The sequence below is a fragment of the Leuciscus leuciscus genome (assembly GCF_965113295.1).
Source record: "Leuciscus leuciscus genome assembly, chromosome: 4".
Taxonomy (NCBI): domain Eukaryota; kingdom Metazoa; phylum Chordata; class Actinopteri; order Cypriniformes; family Leuciscidae; genus Leuciscus; species Leuciscus leuciscus.
In genome coordinates this window covers 16,092,359-16,115,376 of record NC_138728.1, presented here as the reverse complement: position 1 = coordinate 16,115,376, position 23,018 = coordinate 16,092,359, and the positions used below count along the sequence as shown (strand labels likewise).

At 37.6% G+C, this 23,018-nt stretch overlaps 2 protein-coding genes across 2 annotated transcripts; both read left to right on the top strand.

The window, feature by feature from the left end:
* The first annotated feature begins 296 nt into the window (after positions 1-296).
* lrrc17 (leucine rich repeat containing 17) lies at positions 297-14,530 on the top strand. The gene is made up of 4 exons (XM_082167845.1): positions 297-507; positions 3,289-4,123; positions 6,982-7,137; positions 13,888-14,530. Exons 2-4 carry the CDS (start codon positions 3,385-3,387, stop codon positions 14,316-14,318), a joined length of 1,326 nt encoding a protein of 441 aa, XP_082023971.1. The 5' UTR covers positions 297-507; positions 3,289-3,384; the 3' UTR covers positions 14,319-14,530.
* A 1,911-nt stretch (positions 14,531-16,441) lies between these two features.
* On the top strand, positions 16,442-20,952 carry LOC309495996 (uncharacterized protein). Its single transcript, XM_082165910.1, has 6 exons — positions 16,442-16,557; positions 17,049-17,413; positions 17,489-17,555; positions 18,766-18,934; positions 19,376-20,802; positions 20,932-20,952. The coding sequence occupies exons 2-5, from the start codon at positions 17,231-17,233 to the stop codon at positions 19,503-19,505; spliced, it is 549 nt and encodes a 182-aa protein (XP_082022036.1). The 5' UTR covers positions 16,442-16,557; positions 17,049-17,230; the 3' UTR covers positions 19,506-20,802; positions 20,932-20,952.
* Positions 20,953-23,018: the final 2,066 nt, after the last annotated feature.

Below are 23,018 nucleotides of genomic sequence, written 5' to 3'. Positions count from 1 at the left end.
CGAGTGAACTTGAGAATCAGATTTTGTTTCAGTTTTGTGACCTAGATGAACTGATTCAATTTATTTACAAATTGGACACCATGACTTCTCATAAGTTTGGGCACATGTCATGACATAATTTTCATTTTTGGATGAACTACCGCTTTAAAAAAAAAAATACAGAAACATACTGTCCACTTCGTTTGAATGGGGTTGCCTCGTTGTCTCTTTTGACATCAGACTAATAAAGAGACAAAGTGCTGGAAGCCTGGAGGCGGTACAGTTGTAAATGGGACATGTGGGTCTGCTCGCCTGCACAGAGACACAGCGTGTAATTTAAAACCAGGCACAAGCTTTGGGGGTTGCACTGAGCCTCACACACACATATGCTCATGCACATACACACACAGTCAGACCGAGAGAGTTCAGGCATCCAGCACCACACAAAGCTCATGACAGGACAAAAAGATCAGCTAACAGGACATATCCAGATTGGATGAGTTTTCGGATGCATTTCCCTGTGCACAGGTATCTAAAAAACTTTAATTATAAATGTATATGTTTGCATGTGTGTAGTTTACGTACGAGAAAATCTTTCCCGCAATGCCAGTGCAGATGGATGTACAGTAAGTCGTGCACTGGACTGCACTTTTGTAACAGGGCTGGCATGCTTCCTGCAATTTTAATTTTGGCTGGGATCAGGGCATTGGCTGGAGCCAGTTTATGTGAAAAGTTTGTTAAGCAATTGTGTCTGAGAGCAAGATGCTGGTTCAAAAAAGTAGCAAAGACTGGGTGATTATTCTAAAATGCATGCTTGTGGTCTTCTATAAAAAAAAAAAAGTACAGACAAAGTATTGATTTTTTTCTTTTATGTTGGTCTATGTGAGTCCAAGGGTTCCTCTGCTTAAACATGTGAGCTGAGTAGGTTTTTCATTTGAATAGAGATTTAATCATTGTGTCACTTGTTTATAAAGGCTGAGTTCAAATTAATTCAGGAAAACACTCTGATAGAAGAAAAAAAAGTATTTTCCTCCCAGTGCAGGAAGTTCAAATGGTTTTAATTACGCACTGCTTGGCCAAGCTTGTTCTCTCTCAAACACATTGTCCTGATAATTGGGATCTTCACTATGTAGGAGGGGGGTAAATCCTTCTCAAGGTCTCTAACCTAAAAGACTAGAGTGTCCTCAACTTTGGACTTGAAATAATCAGGAGCATTCTTTTGAACACACTGGGTAAACCTGGAATTTGGGTGGCATGGAAATTAAAAAAAGAACGGAGATGAAAAGGAAATACACACTCCCCCCTCATGTTGGACAGTGAACAGTGCCTGTGTTCTTCTCCATTTCCCATTGACGCTTTCCATCCCTTGGTTCTCCTTTCTTTCTATTATTGTAGTAAACCAAGGCCATCATGGCAGCCAGAGTCTCACACAAGGGCTGCGTTATGCTGGTTCGTTCACCTGAAGTGCTGACTGCTTCCTGTTAATGTCCGCTCAATTAGCAGAGCTTATTATGTTTCAGACAGAAATCCGCACACAGGCTCCCTTTATACCTGAGATTAACATGCGTTTCAGGAACACACTTGACAACATCAAAAATTACATATAAAAAATTTTGCCAAGGCACATTGAGTTAGGCACAACAAATTAAAAGGCCATACAGTATATTATAATTTTGTCATGTTTTCTTGTGATGTTGACTTAATTTTTATTCTAGATCTCAACATTACAAAAGTAATTTTTTTAATAGAGTTCAACATCAAAATCTCAAGATTTGAAACTTGTAATTCAAATCTGTAATTCTGCAAATGCCAGATGCATCCTCTAAAAGCCATTTTCCATTTTGCTTTGGTAAGTACTGTCTGACTGAATGTCTGCAGATGAAACTGCATAGCAATGCATTGCAATCTGTCAAAATATGCACTTATAGTTTGTAATAAGAATATTGTCCATTGACATAAGATGTGCAACACATTTGTGAAAATATGAAAAAATACCACATTCAAAAAAGAGGCTAAGTAATTATCACATAGTGTGACATTTGATGTCAGTCATATAATTTTATCACTGGAAAGAAAGAACATGGAACAGTTCCTGCAAATACAATTTCTACTATTTAATTCCATGTTACATCTGTGAAAATAGCTACAAAGCAACGTAACTGTAGACTGGAGGAGTGTATGTAGCCTGTCAGAAGTTCAAGACTTGACAAGACCTGTTAGTAGTTTTACAGTCTTGAAAGACAGGGAAAGCCCTGAAACCTCAAAATCCATCTGTGAATTTCTGCTTTTCACTGATATCTGCTAGTGAGAAGGACCGATGAGTGCTAGTGCCATGAATCATTCATCAGCGAGTTACACAACAGTTTTTTCATGACAGATTTTTGGCTATTAAATTGTTGGTTATTAATGCATAACCAAGGTGGAAATGCAGCCATGACACACAAAGTGGATGTCAGGTGTGCAATGTGCATTCATTTCTATAATTCAATGCTTACTTTATACTAAATTATATCACAGTTGCACGTCATTCCTATACTGATCCTGTGTCTATCTACTTTTTTATGACCCAAGCCGCCACTGTTACTAATTCGGAAAGAATGTGGCAAAGTGATATTGAAATGTAGTGCAGTCCACAAACCTGGAACTACTTCACAGCCATGCCATAAAAATCCACTTGGAACATCTGTCAAACAATCAAATTCAAGAATTTAAGATTATCTAAAGATAATGAATTCATTGGGTAATGTTTCTCACGAGAGGTGATTTGTGAGCGGTAAACATGTTTTAGAGATGATGTAATAAGACTGGCGCATATCATTTCCTAAGTCTTGAAGTTAAAAACAGTTGAAATAACATACTGTCAATGAAAGTAAACAGGGCTATAGGCAATAAATGCTAATGCTAAGAACACATTGTCTGCATACGTTCATACAGTTCAACAACGATAACCAACAAAAAACAGTCTACAAAAGGGCTGTAAGCAAAATCTTTACCTGACAAATCAAAAAGTTCATCTTCCTAGAACAGCATTTTTTATGGAAGCATTAATATAAGTGCTTTAGCAAAAATATGAGCTTCACCTTGTGGCATTTGAATGCTTCAGATGCAAGCACGAAGATACAATTATTTGTTGTCAACTGAGTTTAACTTGTATTGAACCTGCAACATTCCTTAAAAAAGAATGTATTGTCCTACAAGGTTTTACTTGTCATGAATTTACAGTTAGATAAAGGTTCTTTTCACTTATACGTATGCCCTCTCTCAGCTCTTGGCTGTGCAGTTATTTACATTTCCTTTGCCTTTTCTCAGGGACTGCAGCTGTGACCTCTCACTCTGACAAAAGGAAGCACTTGGTTCATAAAGGTTACGCTGAGACTTCACTTTACCCAGCTGCTGCTTTTTGCCATGCGGCTGCTCTGCGGTCTGCTGCTGCTGCTGTGCCTGGTAATCTGGGCAGCTGATGCACGAAAGGGTGGGAAGGGACTTCGAGGTCGGAGTCGAAAACGTACAGTTAAGCGGTTTGCTGCAGACTGCAAGGAAAGTTCAGTCAATGGGGAAAAGTTCTTTGACTGCCAAGAGTGCCAACTGACAGCGGTACTATTGGGCTGGCCGGAGGACATTCACCACCTGCAGCTGGCACGGAACAAGATTCAGGTGCTGCGAGACAACACCTTCAGTCACTTTCGGAACCTGAGGAGCCTGGATCTCCAACAGAATGAAATCTCCCGCATAGAGGAGGGAGCGTTCAACGGCCTGAGCAGTCTCACCACTTTATTGCTGCAGCACAACCGTCTGCAGGTGGCAAGCGAAGGCACGTTGATCCCCATGCCACAACTCAAGTACTTGCGACTCCATGATAATCCCTGGAGGTGTGACTGCCAGCTGGACACCCTGGTTAGGTTCATACAAGTGCCCAGTAACCGTAACATCGGCAATTACGCACGATGCGCAGAGCCTAGGGAATTTGAGGGGAGGCAACTGAAGAAGCTGGATGCAGAGCTGCTGTGCTCCCCTCAGCCGGAGAATGTACTGATCCCGCATCCGGAGAATCAGATCTTACCGGCGCCACAAAAAAAGTCTGACGCAACCTCTCTCTGTCACACCTATGTCCACCCTGTGCCCCGTCTAGACTGCAGGAACAGAGGTGAGAAATCTATTTATTGCTTAACAATGTGAGGTTCCTTTTGTAGAGGGACATTTGGGGAGAAGTGGGGTAAAAAATAAAGTTGGGGTTATTAAGTAACAAAACACATTGCCTTGTCTGGGGAAAATCCAATCATTCGCAATTGGCAAATGATGGTGACCAATGGCCAGTGCAGTGCAAAGGTTCACACAGTATTTTAAGTTTATGTTGTGATGTTTAAAGTGTCTACAAACAGAAGGGTTACTTAGACAGAGTGTGCGACATTTGGCTAGTTGTGTTACCTCAACGGTGGTATCACGAACAATTCTGTCCACCAAAGAGATTTTATTGGCCGAAAGAGCTTTTAATAGGCAAACATTTTTTTAACTATTCGACCTCACTAATGTAGCCTACTACTCAGTTAATTGAATTATCTGTAATTTTTTTAAATAATTTCCATTTCCATTTCCATGAATATGGAAAGATTTGTGAAGAAGGCTGCCAAATAAAATGCAATTAAACAATTAAATCTGACAGAAAGATGAACAGGGTTAGTTTGAAAATGAGCAGTTTCTTTTAAGTGAATTGAAAAGATTTTTCTGTGTACTCTAGTGGTTACTCTGCAGTACCCGTAAGGGCAAAGTGTAATTTATTGCACAATAAACACTCACACAATGAGTAACGCTTTCCTCAAATCCCTAGAAACTCCCTTTTAATTGTGCTAAAGCAGCTTTTTATCTGTACTGTTTAAGAAACGATACATGCATACACAGACACAGTTTGAGATGTTGGTGTGCATTTGAGAACATAATACAATTAAAATAATGTCAACTTGTAGATAGATTGATTGATTTCCAAGAAACATTTCTGAAAGATTTATCATTTCTGCTGAGTCAGCATGTGGTAAGTTACTCTAATTCAAAGCAGAGTGGAACAAACGTCTGGAAACATGAAATAGAAGATGCAGAGAACTAGCGGAAAGGCAATGAGTATCTTTCCAGCTTCAACATCTGGAGACCCTGCTCTAAGGACAGATTAATGTCATATTCAGACTGTTGTCAAAAGGCAAAGCAATGCTCACATAAGATCTCCTTGTGACTCTGTCCCCTAAAAAAAGTCTTAGGAAATACGACATTGCTATGGCTATACATGCAAATCTCCATGGGAATCCGAGAACAATGCTGTCTGTGTCATATGCGTGGCTTATAGTGTTTTGGGGAAGAACTAAGGACAAGAGGGGATTTTTCTGACGAAGAGATGGCTGTAAGATATGACAAAGGAAGACATATATAATTCAGTGTTTAACTATGAAAGAGTCCTTTGTCATTGCAACATTTTTCTCTTAATATGTTCTTTTCCCAGAAAGTCAAATATATCACCAATCAGCAGATATTTTATTGAACTGATATATTGAACACTTCAATGCCACTCATTGCACATTTCTGTTACAAAAGCTGAAACTGTTACTGATTAATCTATAAAAACGATAAATCTGATGATCTCTACTTGGCAACTTAAAAATGGCATTTTCCACATATATTTTTCACTTATATTATCTGGAACCCTTAGTTTCAATCTACTGAACATGAATCTTGAGTTCTCCATCTTGTAAAGCAAGGTTCATTATTTTGAAAAACTAGCTAAACGTGCTCTGACATTCATAACAAGACAAGAGACACAGCCAGGCCAAAGACGGATTCATCAGGGTTAGAATAGGCAAGCAAAACGTGTGTGATACATTACAGTCAATGTGAACTAAATGAAGTCAGATGGGTTTCGAAGTCAGTGGGATTTGGGCTTCTCCACTTGTCAGAAATAGTGAGTCAGCAGTCTGGAGCTGAGGGAGGCATCCTGAATCAAAAGTCACACTTTTTTTAGCATTACATCATCTGTTCCGGGACCTAAGGGATAAATGGCTATTTCTTTGTCAGCTTTAAAAAGGCTTTCGGCAGGAATCTTGTGGCAAGAGCAGGAGACTAAAAGCCAAGTATTTGTGAGCTCAGCTTCTGGGAAAGCTTTTCCTTGAATCAGTCACAAGAATAACGGCATGTTAATTTCTTTGGGTACAATTCAGAAGCCTCCAGATTCCAGAGAAACTGTATAGTATAAAATCTACTCTAGTAGCAACTGTGGGTAAATCTGTTTATATAGGTGACAGAACAAAAAATGTAGACTGCAGAATGTAAAATCTGAGCAAGATCTCTCATTGAAGGCACTCTAGGGTTTAAACAGGTGTTCTGGCGGGTTCAAGCGGGAAGTGCAGCTGTATCTGTTCTGCATGCTGCATAGCTTTCACACATGTCAAGCTGACGAGTCCCACGATAACATTTCCGAATATCACAGAGACAGTGATGTCTCACAGAGTTTCGAATGTTACCACCAAACGTGTGCCATGTGTACGATTTTAATAGCTCTCTCCGTGGTGATATAAATAAATATGGCCAGGCAGGGTTTGCTGGAGCCCTCTAAAGTGTTGTGTTGAGCTTTCGAGTGCCCAGATTCTTCCAAAATAAATAGAGAGCTCCTTCACAACGTTTACTATCACACATAAAATGTAAGATCCATATACAGATACTAGTTAGTTTGAATGCCATTATCAGTAAAGAGTCTGAGAAAATGACTTTAAAAGACCACCAACGAGAAACCAACTATACAGAACTTCCAACAATTGTCATGGCAGATGTTTCCATGTATGGTTAGCCTGCTGGAAATCATTTGGCAAGCACTTGGACAATTTTGTACAACACAATATTCCCTTGGAAATCAAAATGAAGCAACATTTGTAGCCGAATGCACTGTCAATCAAACTTGTGATAATTATGAAGGTACCATTACAATAGGCCTACATGATCATAGTAATTAAACTCTCTCTTCCACAGACCTTAAAACTGTGCCGGCTGACATCCCGCTGGATATTGTGAGATTGGATTTATCCAGAAACAACATCAAGCAGCTGAGACCAAAGGAGTTTGTAAGCGTTAAAGACCTAAAGCTCTTGAACCTGAGTGGAAACAGTCTTGAAAGCATCGACACAGGTGAGCCATCGGTGCACGACAAAATCCAGTCATCAAGACGTATACTTATTTGATGGTTGAGGGATGAAAGAACAAAGATTATATACAAAGTACAGGAAGCAGGAGTTTGGTGTACAACAATGTGTAATACAAGGAAGGAGTCTCAATTAAGAATATGTCTGAAATTAAAGCTTTAAAGCATCTTGTCAAGCACCGACTGAAAAGACAACACCAGTTGTGGAATCCATGGTTGGTCAACTGGAAATCATTAACTTTCCTTTCTGTTGGACTCAAAACATGAGGCATTCGGTCCACAATCACTCATCAAAAGGAATGGGTGGGTGAAAGGACCTAAGAAAATTATGAGGTTTTTTGAAAAGTAGTCATGAGAAAAATCAAAGCGTGCCTTAATGCAGCACAGCTATCAAGAGCTGTTATTGTGGAGAAAGCAATAAACATCAGCATCATAATTTTCAAGCCTTCACCAATTAGAGAAAACAGAGCAGGGGGTTTCGCTGAATAGAATTGCTTGTAAAACGATGTAGGCTATTTCTTGCTGAGTAGACACATTTAGCAGCTTTGGGAATCATGTGTTCATTCTTCCATGCAATGCAAAAAGATTTAGTCTGTTAAAGGCAGTGTTTTCAACAACTGGGATCTGTGTGGAGATGATATATCATTTGAATGAACATTTTCTAATGATCTTAAAGGGGTGGTTGATTATGATTTCACTTTTTTAACTTTAGTTAGTGTGTAATGTTGCTTTTTGAGCATAAACAACATCTGAAAAGTTACGACGCTCAAAGTTCAAAGCAAAGGGAGATATTTTCTTTTACAGAAATAACTTTTTAAGGACTACAACAAACCGCTGGTAGGGACTACATGAGCTTCCTCCCGGGTTAGTGACATCACTAACCCTAACATTTACATAAACCCATAAACATGATAAAAAATTATCATGACAGAATATGCTAATCAATGACTAGAAGATAATTAACTCCACATCAGCTACATAAATTCATCAACTAACCATTCAGAAATGTCCTGTTGCTTTCTACATGTTGTCACTTCTTGAGTCTCTCCATCTTTGTTTGACTCCGGTTTGAACATAAAAGGCTAAAAGTTTTTGAAATTTTCAGTGTGTGACTGTTTGAGGTGATCGGAGCTGCTAACACGTGAGCTCTTGAAACTCCGCCCTCTTTGCCGGGAACAGCAGCTCCTTTGCATTTAAAGGGACACACATAAAAGCCGCGCGTTTTTGCTCACTATCAAAAAGTGACCATTTTAACATGCTATTAAAAAATATCTGTAGGGTATGTCACCTGAGTGTGACATACACACTCAGGGGACATCAGAGACTTATTTTACATCTTGTGAAAAGGGCATTATACCACCCCTTTAATGATGGCTAAAGTGTTACCAAGACAGCACAGCTGGGTTGGTTGGGAGTGGTGGGTTCCTAAACTTTCTGAAAATCTTATAATCAGAGTATGTCAGATACTGTACAGTCAACTGTGTTTGGTTTAAAGCAAACCCATTTCAAAAGTCCTTTGTAAGTAATAATACGGCATGTATTTAATAACCTGACCATTGTAGACCCCTGCCTGCATTTTTAAGTCAAGTCTACCCCAAAAATGCTTCCTCAGACGTTTTTTGACTAATTCACATTAGTCTTTTTCTCTCACTATAGAGAGAAATACAAACAAAAGCTAAGTACTTGCTGATGTTTCTATAATTATAAGACACTTAATCCTTTCTAAACTGCTTCAAAAAATGCACTTAATCACAGTCAGTTGTTTCTAATGAACAGACCAGCAGGGTGTGTCATCTAATGGTTCCCGAGAGAGATGATAACACGGATTCAGTCACACAACAGAACTGCAGTCTTCCTTCTGTTTAGTTCATCAGTCAGCTCAGATATCACAGCGAGAGCACAGCTTGACCAAACAGACAATTTCTCTCACTTCAATGTAAAAGATGTGTAATTCATTCAGACTTATCCTCTAATTAAAGAAATGATTCTGGGTTCAATTAAAACGCAGAAAATAATGTGTAATCCGTAAAAAAAAGAACAAAACAAAAAAGTAATGCACTTATGGTGGAAATCTATTGAGAGATTGTACCAGAATGTTTAAAAGCAGAAATGCCACAGTCACTCCAAAGTAGTGTTGTCACGATACTAGAATTTCTAACTTCGATACGATACCTTGAAAAATATCGATATTCGATACCATTTTCGATACCACAGAGAAAAAAACTGCCACAATATTAAGGGGGTATTTTTTTTTTACTTAAAGCTAAATATAACAAGTCTAGAACATGACAATGAGGTATATTTTACATGAACAAAAATGTCCTGAGGTAGTGCACTTGTTCAAAAGCATAAATGCTGGTTAATACATTAAAGGGATACTTCACCGTTTTTTCATATTAAACTATGTTATTCCCTTAACTAAGACGAGTTGATACATACCTCTATCGTCTCAGTGCGTGCACTAAATCCCTCTGTCTTGCGGCGAAACTTTGTTAGCCCAGTTCATTTAATATGGGCCAAGCAGAGAAGATACCAAACACCTCCACGTTTTCCCTATTTAAATACAGTTACTCGCGAAGTGTAACTCGACCTAGGACGGTGACACAAAACAAAACGTTGCGCTTTTCTAATCGTGTAAAATGGATAACTATTTTGTATGGCAGAATACCATAGCAAGTGCTTGTAAGCACTTCGACTTGGCGCAGTAATATCTTCACTAGAGGGAGCGGGGGCCGGTGAGAGGATTTTTCACGAGTGAAGATATTACTACGCCAAGTCGAAGTGCTTACAAGCACTTGCTATGGTATTCCGCCATACAAAATAGTTATCCATTTTACACGCTTAGAAAAGCGCAACGTTTTGTTTTGTGTCACCGTCCTAGGTCGAGTTACACTTCGCGAGTAACTGTATTTAAATAGGGAAAACGTGGAGGTGTTTGGTATCTTCTCTGCTTGGCCCATATTAAATGAACTGGGCTAACAAAGTTTCGCCGCAAGACAGAGGGATTTAGTGCACGCACTGAGACGATAGAGGTATGTATCAACTCGTCTTAGTTAAGGGAATAACATAGTTTAATATGAAAAAACGGTGAAGTATCCCTTTAAAGGTATAGCGGAGGATCTTTCCAAATTTTAGATAAGACCCGCCCTCTCCACTTTTTGAAAAGTTTGATTGATTCACCAGAATGATTGACAATTAGGAGGACCAATAGTTTAGACTACCCACCAGGAAGTAAAACATCCTCCGCTATACCTTTAACGTTATTTGATGAACAGATTTAAACGCAAACGTGTGTGCGTCACACGCGAAACAATGCTCACTGGATCGACATGAAGTCAAGTCACCTTTATTTATATAGTGCTTTTAACAATACAGATTGTGTCAAAGCACTTAACAGTATCAAATTGGAGGATAGCGTGTCAGTAATGTATAATAATAAGATTAAACATTCAATTTTCAGTTAAAGGCATTTCATTATTGAATTCAGAGATGTCATTGTCTAGCTCAGTTTAGTTTAATTAGTATCTGTGTAATCAAATGATAATCGCTAATGAAGGCAAATTGCAGAATTAAATAATATTTTTTTGAATAAAGTTAAATAAGCACAAGTTAATTTAGGCTACATTTGACCACAGTTAAAATATTTACTTGTCTAAGATTCCTCAGTCAGATTATATTAACTTTAAGAATTACGGTGAAAAAACGAGACAACACACACTCATCAACAACAACAATACTAGGCCAACTTGGTTAATGTTTCAGAAATGTTAAAATGAGAAGAGTTACCAACCTCTCGAAATTATTTATATAGATCCGGGTGTCGGTCTTTCAGGTGCTTTGCTATAGCCTATTAGGCCCCGATCACACCTAACGCGTTTTTCAGGTTAGAAAACGCGACGCACACAGCACAGTGCGCAGCGTTTTTTATGTTGCTAGGCAACCACTGAAACAGCTGTCCTGTCAGTCAAGCAAACGTCAAATCAGCCTCTTATTGACTTTATTTACTTTCTGTTAACATTGTGGTAGTTACGGTTCGTGAAGTCGTTAAGCTCCTGGTAACCCGCGAGAGCACCACAAGTTTATCCTCCATCATCGCACTCTCCGGGCGTTCAAGCAACTAGCTTTCATCACTAAAACGGAAGGCCGGCGAGGCGCAGCAGGCGCATAAACAGCGCGCAGAACGCTCGCTGGAAACCAATTGAAAATAGGCGCCTCTCACTGCAAAAAACGCGTCAGGTGTGATCGGCCCCATTCACTTCACTTTTGCTATTTAAACGTACAGTATGGAATTTTTCGCCACTAGGGGTCGCTAACCTATTTACAATAACAAAGGCGTAGTTTGATGACGCAACATTTGCTAAGAATTATGGATCTTGTCGTCAACGTCAAGCCGACCGATCTAATCTATGGATCTAATAATGTTTATGGATGACTGAATACATCGATGCTTTTATCATGACTGTGATATGAAGCAGTTCGGGATTGCTAAGAGACAGCTATCAGCTCCACACGAGTCCCGCATAAGGAATATGGACATTTCATTCTACCGAACTAACGTTACACGCGAGTGCAGAATTACTACTCACAGTCACAGGTCAGTTTATTAGACAAATTAAACTTGTGAGGTAACGCAGCGTTGTTTCACTTGGTCTAACATTACACTATCACACTAAACTGCATTTGAATGTGTTGAAATGTATGTGTTAGTTTGTCTGTATGAGACTAGCAGTCTGTATGAGACTAGATCAACATTAGAATAACATACAGATCATATTCTAACATTTCATCATGTTGAGCTATATAACATTGATTAGTTTTATGTAAATGTGCTCACCTGTTTAATAAAGTACATGTAGAAGCGGTCGAAGTCTCGGACGTGGAGCTCTCGTTTATATACTGTCTATGGGAGCTCTAGGCATCTCGAAAACACCGCGCTGATATTGATTCTCGTTTTAGTTCTCCTTTTGTATCTAAAGTCTGCTTGCCATGGTCCATAATGTTTGAACGAAACAACAACAGCGTGCAAATAGACATTGCGAACTACCGTCAGTCGCTTTGGTTACTATCATAGGGCTCTGGTTCATAGCTCTGGTTGCCATGGCAGTACGAGCGGAAACCAGGGACAACGCGGATATGACGCCATTGACGGCGACAAAACGGAAATAAAGAAACGGGACGTTTCTCGAATTAAATTACAAATTTCTCCTGGTTTGAAAGTTGTTGGAAACAGTCGGGATAATGTAAGTACACAACTAAAAAAAATATATAACATAGATATAGTGATTTTTGCTATTTTTAAAGCAAAAAAGTTACATATTGTGGCTTTAACCAGAGCGAATGAGACAGGTGCGCGTGTGATGTTTGTCAACGCGCCTTTGGAGAGAAGTGAAAGTGACAGCTCGGCTAGTATCGATACTTCGGGAAATTAGTATTGGTACCGTTCAGATATTTCAGTATCGATATTTATCGAAATATCGATATTTTTGACAACACTACTCCAAAGGGAGTTATTCTCTATATCAGTAAGCACTGTTTCTGAACTCCCTGAACCGCCTCGATTGTAGTCTATAGAGTTTTCTTCTGGGAATGTACACGTCACAATATCCCTCATTTAAATAATTAGGCTACCGCCCAAGGCATAGGCTATACAATAGACCTGGTTGAGTTGCGTTAGTTGTTGGTGAAATACGTGGTTATGGTAAGGGGTGTGACATTTCCGAAACACATTCGAAGCAGTTGACCAATCACAACACAATGGTCCATCCAACCAATCAGACAACATTGCGCTTTCTGGGAGGAGGGGCTTCATAGAGACGGGAACTAAACAGAGAGTTACTGACAGACTGGGAAGAGAGTTGCTACAACAATGTAAAAAAAAAAAAATAATGTGTTTATTAAAGGCACACTATGCAAGATTTGTACCTTAATATAACAGCTTTGAAATAATTTCGATAGTAAACAAACTCGTAGTATGGCGAATCATCCCGATATCAAAGCAGGGTGGGAACGCCGCTGGCAAAACCTGCAATGCAAGTTTGAGAGGTGGCGCCCCGCCAAATCTCGCGAGAATCACGACTTGCTTTACGGCTCGACGTCACATACATCAACAACACATGAAGCAGCCTCTATGGAAGACACTAGCACGCGTTTCAGACGTGAATCATGGCAGAGTCGACGAAGAAAGCGAAGAAAGCGCAGTCGGAAGAGTGCAGAGCTCTGCGTGAGAGGTATTTACGACAGTAACGTTAAATACAAGTACTCCACAGCGACTCTAGAGGTCGCTGTTTGAGAAAAACGGAAACTGCATAGTGTGCCTTTAAACACTCAAGCAAAACCCCAAAAAGACTTTGGAAAAGGGTATAATAGGTTGTGTTTAACTGAATTATTCAGTCAAGAATATATATTACATTTATATAATCATTTAAACCAAGTATAAATCACAAATATATAAAATCATATAAATCAATTTTATTTATAATAACACATAACCAGACATATTTCATAATGTATTTTCTAAAACTGAGGGAGGAGTTTAAATTCTATGATATTCAAAAACATATCACAGCTGCAGTCAATACAGTTTAATTTGTACTTATTTTTATTTTATTTTAGTCATAATTAGTTTATAATGTGTTTTTTTTTATTCATTATTGATCTGTATTAAAACGTTTTGAAACAAATCTGAAAAGACAGTCTATCTATTTACTGTTTTTTTTTTCTTTTTCTGTTTTCTGTAGCTGCCTTTATGGGTCTACTCCACTTGGGAGAGTTGGACCTCTCCAACAACAGCCTGAAATTTTTTCAATATGGCGTTTTGGAGGACCTGTACTTCCTGAAGAAACTGTTTCTGGGGAACAATCCCTGGATTTGTGATTACAACATTCATTACTTGATCTACTGGCTGAAGCACCACCGCGGTGTGTCCCACACAGGTCTGGTGTGCAGTGAACCAGAAGAGTTTCGTGGTTGGCCGGTGGAAAACTACGTGAAGACCTACAACGCAGACTGTCCTAAAGACAAGCAGCTGGGCCAGTCGCCTGGCACTGACCTGGCGGGCATCACAGCTCAGGAGCTCACTGCTGAAATAGACGAAGAGGAGCTGGTTTTAGAATTGGGGCCCAGACCTTACAGAGGCCCCAAGAAATATGAGATCATCCGTCTGACTTAAGGCAGAAACTGTGATGTTGTTGGGAACTTTCTTATTTTGTCATGAACAAATTGTTTTTCCAGCAAAATTTAGACTGGGACAGTTGCAGATTCATTCAGTCCAATCAGAATTCATGCGGTTGATGTTTACGTACACTATTGTGTCTAGTATTTTTTATGAGTAATTTTGTAAATTTAATCTTGATAAATAAAATTACAGATTTTTTTTATTCATCGATGGGTCTGATGTTTCTTCATTAACTAAGTATGCACACATTCACAAATGCGTAAAGGGATAGTTCATCTAAACATAAATATTCCAACATCATTTACTAATCGTTCACGGATTTGAGTTGAGTATGTTTTGGGTCTAAAGGGACGGTAACACTGCCAAATGCAAAGATTCAAATTTCACTGCTTTCCAAAGTTCAAGTTTGTTGAACTCGCCTCACATGAAGACGTGTGACCACGGCGTGACCTCTTGGCTGAATTAGAAGAACGCATATTTTTGCAGTAAAGTTAAGAAGATTGTATATTTTTACATTTTGAAAGTAATACTATTTATTATATGTTAAACTATTTGTTATGGCAAAAAGACGCCGCAGAGTGTGATATCATATCACGACCGTTACAGTGTCCATAGAAATTTTGTGTGCTCAAAGTCTAGAGTAATCACGCACCACGGGTTAAGCATGCAACAGTTTCATTAAATTCACCTAACTTGCTCATTGCTGCAATGACAATAGTTCAATTAAATTCAATTCACATTTATTTGTATAGCGCTTTTCACAATACACATCGTTTCAATTCAGCTTTACAGAAAATGCATGTGTCTACATTACAATTTAGAGTGATCTGTTATCAGAGGTGACTGTGTCCAAGTAATGTATCTCAGAAATGTACATACACAAATCACACAGTTTGTCAATTATAATTTACGGCAAAAACAATGAGATCATTGAAGTAATTATTACAAGTTGTGAACAATGCATGAGAATGCAGTGCATAAAGTCGTGATGTGAATTTAATTCGGACACATTTTAGGATGCAACAACGTATGAAATTGTTCACATACTTGTGTGGAGTATGTTTCAGGCCCATGTAAGCATATATATGATTTATTTTCCCCTGCGAGGCACCCACAAGTTGGAGCCCACATGCTCATTTGTTATGGAGCCCATAAGCTAATTCTCCAACAAGATGTAGCACAAAGAGAAACTTTAGTCTATAAAATGGAGACGTGTATAAGCACATGAAGTCAGTCCTGTGATGTATATGTCTGGAGAAAATTGGCCATAAGTGACTGAAACATTGGAAAGGCTTTTTTTTTCTGAGGGGGAAGGGCAGGCATAATACCAGAGCCTTTTTTTTTTTTTTTTTATCTCCATCCTGTCTGAAAAGAAACAGATGCAATCTGCAGTTTCTGTCACTGCTTTGAGAGAATGCAATGAGAGAAAAATCTGGGGAAAATGTTCTGCAGTTCAGGTGGAGGGCCATATGGGGACTTTATGCATTTGAGGGGAAACATGGCTGGCAGGGAATCAAAGTAAATAAATGGATGAAGGCCTCATCCTTTTAATTAATAACTGCTGTCAGCAGCACAGATGTTTTCAGCATTGAATCTGAGTGGTGTGATTCTGCTGCACTGTTTAGTTGCCTCAAACACGAAGCGCACACTGTTAAAAATTGCTGTAGTTTTTACAGTAAATATTTACAATAGACTACTGTATTTTAAAATTTACAGTATTACTGTATTTTGCCATGTGGGAGCATGCATGTTCCTATGACTTGTGGAAACATGGTTATGCAGTAAATGCTACTGGATATCATGCATACCACTGTACATTTATTTTATTTATTTTTTTTTAAGAAAAAAAAAACGGTTGCAAAAGTTTTGGCGCTTCACAAGTCAATAACACTAAAGTAATAGTCAACTGTAATAAATACAGCATTTTTTAGCGAATTATTTACACCATTTAAACTCTGACATTTGATTATATAACGTACACCTCTAGTACTTTAAAACTGTTGGCTTTTAAAAACTCCCATTATTAAACAACGACATCGGCGTAGCGCAGTGCGTGTGATGTCATTTCGTCAATCGTCATCTTCAGTGGACATCTTGGGAGTTGCGAGCGACCGTTGGGACTTTCCACGCGGTGCATCATCATCACAACTCAATTTTCGCGCTCACCTCATGCGCGCTACGTTTACCGGAGGAGGACGAGGACGAGGACCTCGAATGAGAGTGAGACGAAGAGGTGTGTAACGTTAGCTAGTAATTCATGCTTTAGTGTAAACGTGAAATCCTGTTAACGTTACATCCACAATATATTAACTATTATTTGTATTTTGTGACGTTGCAAAATGGATAATCTAGATTATTTGTCCAATTTTAAGATACTGAATTTGCTTGATGAGTCCAGACACAGATGAACGATTAAGTTAACTTAGCCGGCTAACGTTAACTGTTATATTTTCTTCACCGTGAAAGTGTGGCCGTGCTGTCATTTTACTATTACATTTTTGATAACTGTTCGGTATAAAATGATTTTACATTGTTGTTGGTAGTAGACATGTAAGTTTTTTTTTTTTTTTTTGCAGTTGAACATGTTCTGTCACTTTTGTAATAATGAGAGCAGTACAATTTTGGAAAGCAGTTTTGTGTAGCATGTGAAATTGCATAGAAATGTGCCTAAATCAGGATTTAGATGTGGTGTACCTGATTGCCCACATATTTTGTCTCTCTCAGTAAATTTGAAAGTCTGGAGCCAATAAAGGAGAACTTCACAAGTTGATGGAGGTCACATATTACCGTCAGCGTCACCTCCGCCACTGTCTGAACTAAAGAACTCATGGCCTTACCTGTTTTGTCTGAAGGGGATCTTTTTACATTTCCAATTGCTTACTGACATCTCACTGCTACAAAAAATAATGGAGAGCATTGAAGGGAAAGGAAAGAGGATTCTAAGATTTTTTCAAGAAAAGCCAACAAACAATGAGGTGTGTGCTGTTCTGTCGAAGTATCAAGAGGGAAATTCTCTTGTCCTGTGCATCTTGCAACTCTTAATGGCCCATTTTAAAGAGAGAACAGAATCCCTTATAATTGAAGCTGATGTAAGTATAACATTTAGATTTTTAATGTCTTAAAGATTTAATTGTAATGCTAAATTTATTTTTGTTTTTTTTCAGGCAGCAGCAACTGCAGCCGACATGGAAAGAGAGGGATTACCGGATTCACCCGCACTGATCATCCAAGGTTTTTTGCTTTTACTTTGTGTCTTTGTCTCCATATACACTTTTCTTTGCTCTCTAGCTTTTAAATGGATAACTGTTTGTCCTGTACTGTTTTTTTTTCTTCTCACTTTAATGGCCATTTTAAAAATACAATTTTGCCTCCTCTGTTCCTGTATTCTATTTCACAATTCTATTCTCATTCCTATATTCCTTCCATAGTTAGCTCTACCTGTGCCCTGTTTTTTTTATTTTTATCTCTGAACCATTCTCTCTCATTAGTAACAAAAATCCTTATTAGTAACATTAATCTTCATTATAAATCCATAGTTTATAGTGTCTTTATCTAAAAATAAAAAATTACATCATGATTTACTCACCCACAAGCCATCCTAGGTGTATATGACTTTTCTCTTTCAGACAAATACAATCAGTTATTTTAAAGAATGTCCTGGCTCTTCCAAGCTTTATAATGGCAGTGAATGGAGGATGAGATTTTAAAGCTCTAAAAAGTGCATCATCCATCATAAAAGTAATCCAGGAAAAAGTAACTCCAGGGGGTAAATAAAGGCCCTCTGAAGCGAAGCGATGTGTTTGTGTAAGTAAAATATACATTGTTAAACTAAAGTCGACTTATGCCAAAAGAAAGTAACTCCTGACATGATGTATAGTGTAAGCTTTAACGCCTCTCGTGGTTCAAACAAATAGGGCTGTGTAACAAACTCAAGGTCTTCTCTTATATAGAAATCCTCAGAAATTTGTCTTTAAAAATTATTGGTTTAGACTTCTTTTTTTTTTTTTTTTTTCTATCCTCTGCGCTTATGTGTTCTTCGTTGCGTCAGGTCAGAGTTCACTCTTTCGCCATAAATATGCTGAAAGCTAGATATTTTAATTTATATGGTTTTAAATATGGATATTTTTCTTAAACAAATGCATCGCAGTCATGTGGAGTACTTTTATGATCGATGGATGCACTTTTTTGGGCTTCAAAATCTTGGCCGTCATTCACTACCATTATAAAGCTTGGAAGAGCTAAGACATTTTTTTAATATAACTCCGATTGCAATTGTCTGAAAGAAGAAAGTAATTTACTCCTAGGATAGCTTTAGTAAATCATGGTAATTTTCACTTCATTTCATTTTCAGACTATCCGTTTATCATGAGCTACCCATGAACCATACTTTTACAACACTTATTAATCTATGCCCTGCCGTATTTTAATTTTTTTTTTATAGGTGAATCCATGACCCCAAGCAAGTGGATGTTGTCAGTCGAAAGGGAAGTTGTCCTGGGCCCATTTTCAGAGGCATTTGTTGAGGGCCTGGCAGCATTGTTTGCGACCTATTACAACTTAAATCTTGCTTATCAGGATGACGCTGCATGCACGCTGGAATTTATTCAGAGGTATTTCAGAGCATAAAATCTTACTCAATATTTATTGTGGACTTTCAAATTTTCTTGACTTTTTTTTTTTTTTTTAGGTTTTCAATTTAGGATAGTTTATCAGGATTAGATATTTTATGGAAAAGTTTTCAAATTAACAAAAAAAAATTGCTAACCACACACTGAATAGAGAATTATTTTATTCACTGCATGAATAACCACATCTAAAATTACTAAAATTAAATCTGTATAATAATGATATAATCTGTACATTTTGTTTATTGCAAACATGGAAGGCTAAATATTTTTATATTAACATTTTTGATAAAATTAAATATGACCCTAACTCTTCATTAATTGAAATTAAATGTAATTTATGAGTTGTCTGACAAATTTTGTATTTTATTGTTTGAGTGTATACTGTTTTTTTGATAATTGGGTGTTGTGTGTTTTTTTTCACAGAGGACTTGTGGGCATTAACCCGGAAACTGGATCAAAAGTTGCTGCTGGAAACAAGAAAATGCATGAAATGAACCCACATGTATGCACACTGTTACGGAAACTAATGGACTCTGAATGGCTTGCCATTTAAACAAAAGTATTCCAATGGAATTGATACAAGAGACTCTGACCTGATTTCCAAGTTCATGATTGAGGTTCAATACATTCTTGCCTTTTTTTATGGATTTGGCAAATTAAAGGTAGGCACAGTTCAAACCATTCAGTCATACTTTAGGGATGTGTGCCCTGTATAGTTGATACTTAAAGGATTAGTTCACCTCAAAATGAAAATTTCCTGATAATTTACTCATCCCAATGCCATCCAAGATGTTCATGTCTTTCTTTCTTCAGTGGAAAATAAATAAAGTTTTTTGAGGAAACCATTTCAGGATTTGTATCCACACAATGGATTTCAATCGCAACCAACATGTTGAAGTCCAAATCAATGCAGTTTCAAAGGGCTTTAAAGTGCTTCAAACGGCTCTCCACGATCCAAGCTGAGGAATGGGGTCTTATCTAGCGAAACGATCGGTCATAAAAAAATAAAAAAGTATATACTTTTTAACCACAATTGTTTGTCTTGTGCTGGTCTGCTACGCGCCAGGCATTACGTCATCACGTTGGAAAGGTCACGGGTCACGTCATCGGTCTAAGTTATTTGTCTGTGTATTCCGGTTCAGAAAGGTAGGGAAGGGCGAAAAATTTATTAATTTTCTCCTCCAACTTCAAAATCGTCCGACATCTTTGTTTAATTTTTTTCGTGACCTTTCCAACGTGATGAAGTAATACGTAGCGCATCTCGGAGATGGTACAAGATGGGCATTTGTGGTTAAAAAGTATATATGTGTGTGTGTGTGTATATATATATATAAATTATTTTTTTTAATGACCGACCGTTTCGCTATACAAGACCCTATTCCTCCGCTGGGATCGTGCAGAGCCGTTTGAAGCACTTTAAAGCCCTTTGAAACTGCATTGATTTGGACTTCAACATGTTGGTTGCGATTGAAATCCATTGTGTGGATACAAATCCTGAAATGTTTTCCTCAAAAAACTTTATTTATTTTCCACTGAAGAAAGAAAGACATGAACATCTTGGATGGCATTGGGGTGAGTAAATTATCAGGAAATTTTCAGTGGTTCTTTCCAAGGCTAAAGCCTTTCATTTAATCTCCATTTTTGTTTCTCCCAATATATTTTGGAATCTGGTGCTTATGTTAAATAGCCATTATTGCACAATAAATTTGTTATATTAATGAAAACCTGTTATTGTGAGTTTTATTTGACAAAAAGGCTGAAACAGCAAACGTATACACACAGCAGTGAAAAATCTCAAATGTAGTTAGTGAATTGATTTCCACAGCAAATGCTCTAATTTACTGTAAAATGTATAGCAGTACATGTAAGTTCATTGTTGCTCTTGTAATTTTACTTGCATTCATAAACATTATTTCGACTGTAATTTTAACATTATTTCGACTGTAAGACTGTAAAAACAATTTTACAGCATATGTAAGGCAGTGTGCTGTGTTTTTTACGGTACAATTGTAGTTAATGATTTACAGTGCTCTTGTAAATTTTACAGTCTTACTGGCAACCAAAGTTGCCAGTAAGTTACTGTAAATTTTACAGTACAATTGTAGTTAGTGATTTACAGGACTCTTGTAAATTTTACAGTCTTACTGGCAACCAAAGTTGCCAGTAAGTTGCTGTAAATTTTACAGTAAATTTTTTACAGTGCAGGTGAGGAGTTTGAGTGATAAATGCCCTGAGTTAGTGAAAACTGAGGCACTAGTTAAGCTCTCAGGGGGAGTGAACCTACCATCATACTGTGACCTATAATGCAGAACAGTCAGTGCTGTTAAATTTTCCACAGCTTTACTGGGAAATGGAGAGCTGATTCACACAATGACGGGAAACTGGCTAATAAAATAGGCTAAATGATTTAAGAAAATCATAGTATAGTCAAAGATTGATATTCACATTAAAGGTGCTATAATTTTTGCTAACTTTGTCATACTTAGCCTTTGTTCACACTACACACACATCTGTTTTGAAGTTCAAATCTGCAATTTAGGACTGACTGTGCTGTTCTTGTCAAGTGATGAAATCTGTTCCATTTGTTCAGACAGTGTAGACAACATATCATGTATCTACATGCATTACTATAGAAATTATGTAAGCATGAGCATAATGCCAAGACACACTGCGCCCCAATTCACATACTTATGCACTATTCTATGCCAATTTATATTATAGTATGACTAGTGTGTGAGTATGTTCACACTGAAAAATGCACTTCAAATACCCAGATTATGCACCTAAATAACCACATAAAAAAAACTAAGTGTGGAATTTTGCATTAACTTTTCTTACATACCGAAGACTCTGATGCTGAATAAAATGTTCCGGGTTAAAAAAGAAAACACAGTCTCTTTATTCTCTCACACATAATAAACTGTGGGAAAACTGGCTATTTCAGGAAGGGTTTAGTCTTTTGTCCTTTTAAAGATAAAGTATTACAAAAACTATAAATAACTTTCATAACAGCACGAGGGCTGGTTCATTCCCAACGATAAGAGGTTCAGGGACTGCAGTGCCAAAATAAAAACACTCGGGTCAATATCACACATCTTTTTATAAACGGTGTGTTAAGCATAGCTGAAGGGACAATAACATGCGAAATCAAATAGGAAACCACAAAGAAAGTTTTACACAGATGTAGGTACATAAATTGTACTTTTACAGTGGTAATTGTGTCCTATTCAAAACTTACCAACGAATAAATTACCTCCAGGTCGTCTAACGTTATCTGTATGAAAGCATATCTGATATATCTAGAGCAGCCTGAGCCAGTAATTTCCACCCTCTGCTGGCAGAAAAGCGTTATTGCAAAATACATCGCGACGTTCACCCCAAAATTAAACTTCTGTCATTATTTACACATTCTCATGTTTTTTTAAAACACATGGCTTCGCAGGAAAAAAATTTTTTTCCAGGCAATGACAATAAAAGGTGAGTAAAAAAGAATGCAAAAGCACCATAAAGTAGCATTATTCTATATGACTCGTCATGTATCTAAAACATACGGTAGAGCGAGGAACAACCCGAAAATTAAGTCATTATATGAAATCATTTGATTTAATCATTCATTCATTCATTCATTCATTCATTCATTCATTCATTCGTCAAAATATTATTATAAAATACATGTTACTTATTAATATTAAACATATATATTAAACTATTTTAAGTAGGAGGGTAGAACAAATCATTAAACAACAGCTATAGGTTTTATTTTACTATACAAAAAACATAGAAAAACAAAACTCTCACAGGAAAAAGCATACATTGACAACATAATCAGTTAGTAATATGTCGTTGGTTTTCTCTTATTTTTACGTCATTCAATTTCTTTGTATGACAGCCTGGCCAAAATGATCACAAATAAAACAATTAACTCCAAGCACAACAACGCAATATGCTTTAACAATTATTATTGAATTATTATTTGATGTCGATTTTTCTAGTCCGGACTTTTGGCCATTAACAAACGGAAAGTGTCAAAAGAAGTCTTTTATTTTGAAAGGCGACTCCGGCCGCC

Bases quoted from the DNA above. Each gene is read 5' to 3' on its own strand.
- lrrc17 (XM_082167845.1), top strand. From the start codon at position 3,385: ATGCGGCTGCTCTGCGGTCTGCTGCTGCTGCTGTGCCTGGTAATCTGG. The intron at 4,124-6,981 runs GTGAGAAATCTA...TCTCTTCCACAG, and splicing joins TCTAGACTGCAGGAACAGAG to ACCTTAAAACTGTGCCGGCT. The intron at 7,138-13,887 runs GTGAGCCATCGG...TGTTTTCTGTAG, and splicing joins TCTTGAAAGCATCGACACAG to CTGCCTTTATGGGTCTACTC.
- LOC309495996 (XM_082165910.1), top strand. From the start codon at position 17,231: ATGGAGAGCATTGAAGGGAAAGGAAAGAGGATTCTAAGATTTTTTCAA. The intron at 17,556-18,765 runs GTTTTTTGCTTT...TTTTTTTTATAG, and splicing joins ACCCGCACTGATCATCCAAG to GTGAATCCATGACCCCAAGC. The intron at 18,935-19,375 runs GTATTTCAGAGC...TTTTTTTCACAG, and splicing joins ACGCTGGAATTTATTCAGAG to AGGACTTGTGGGCATTAACC.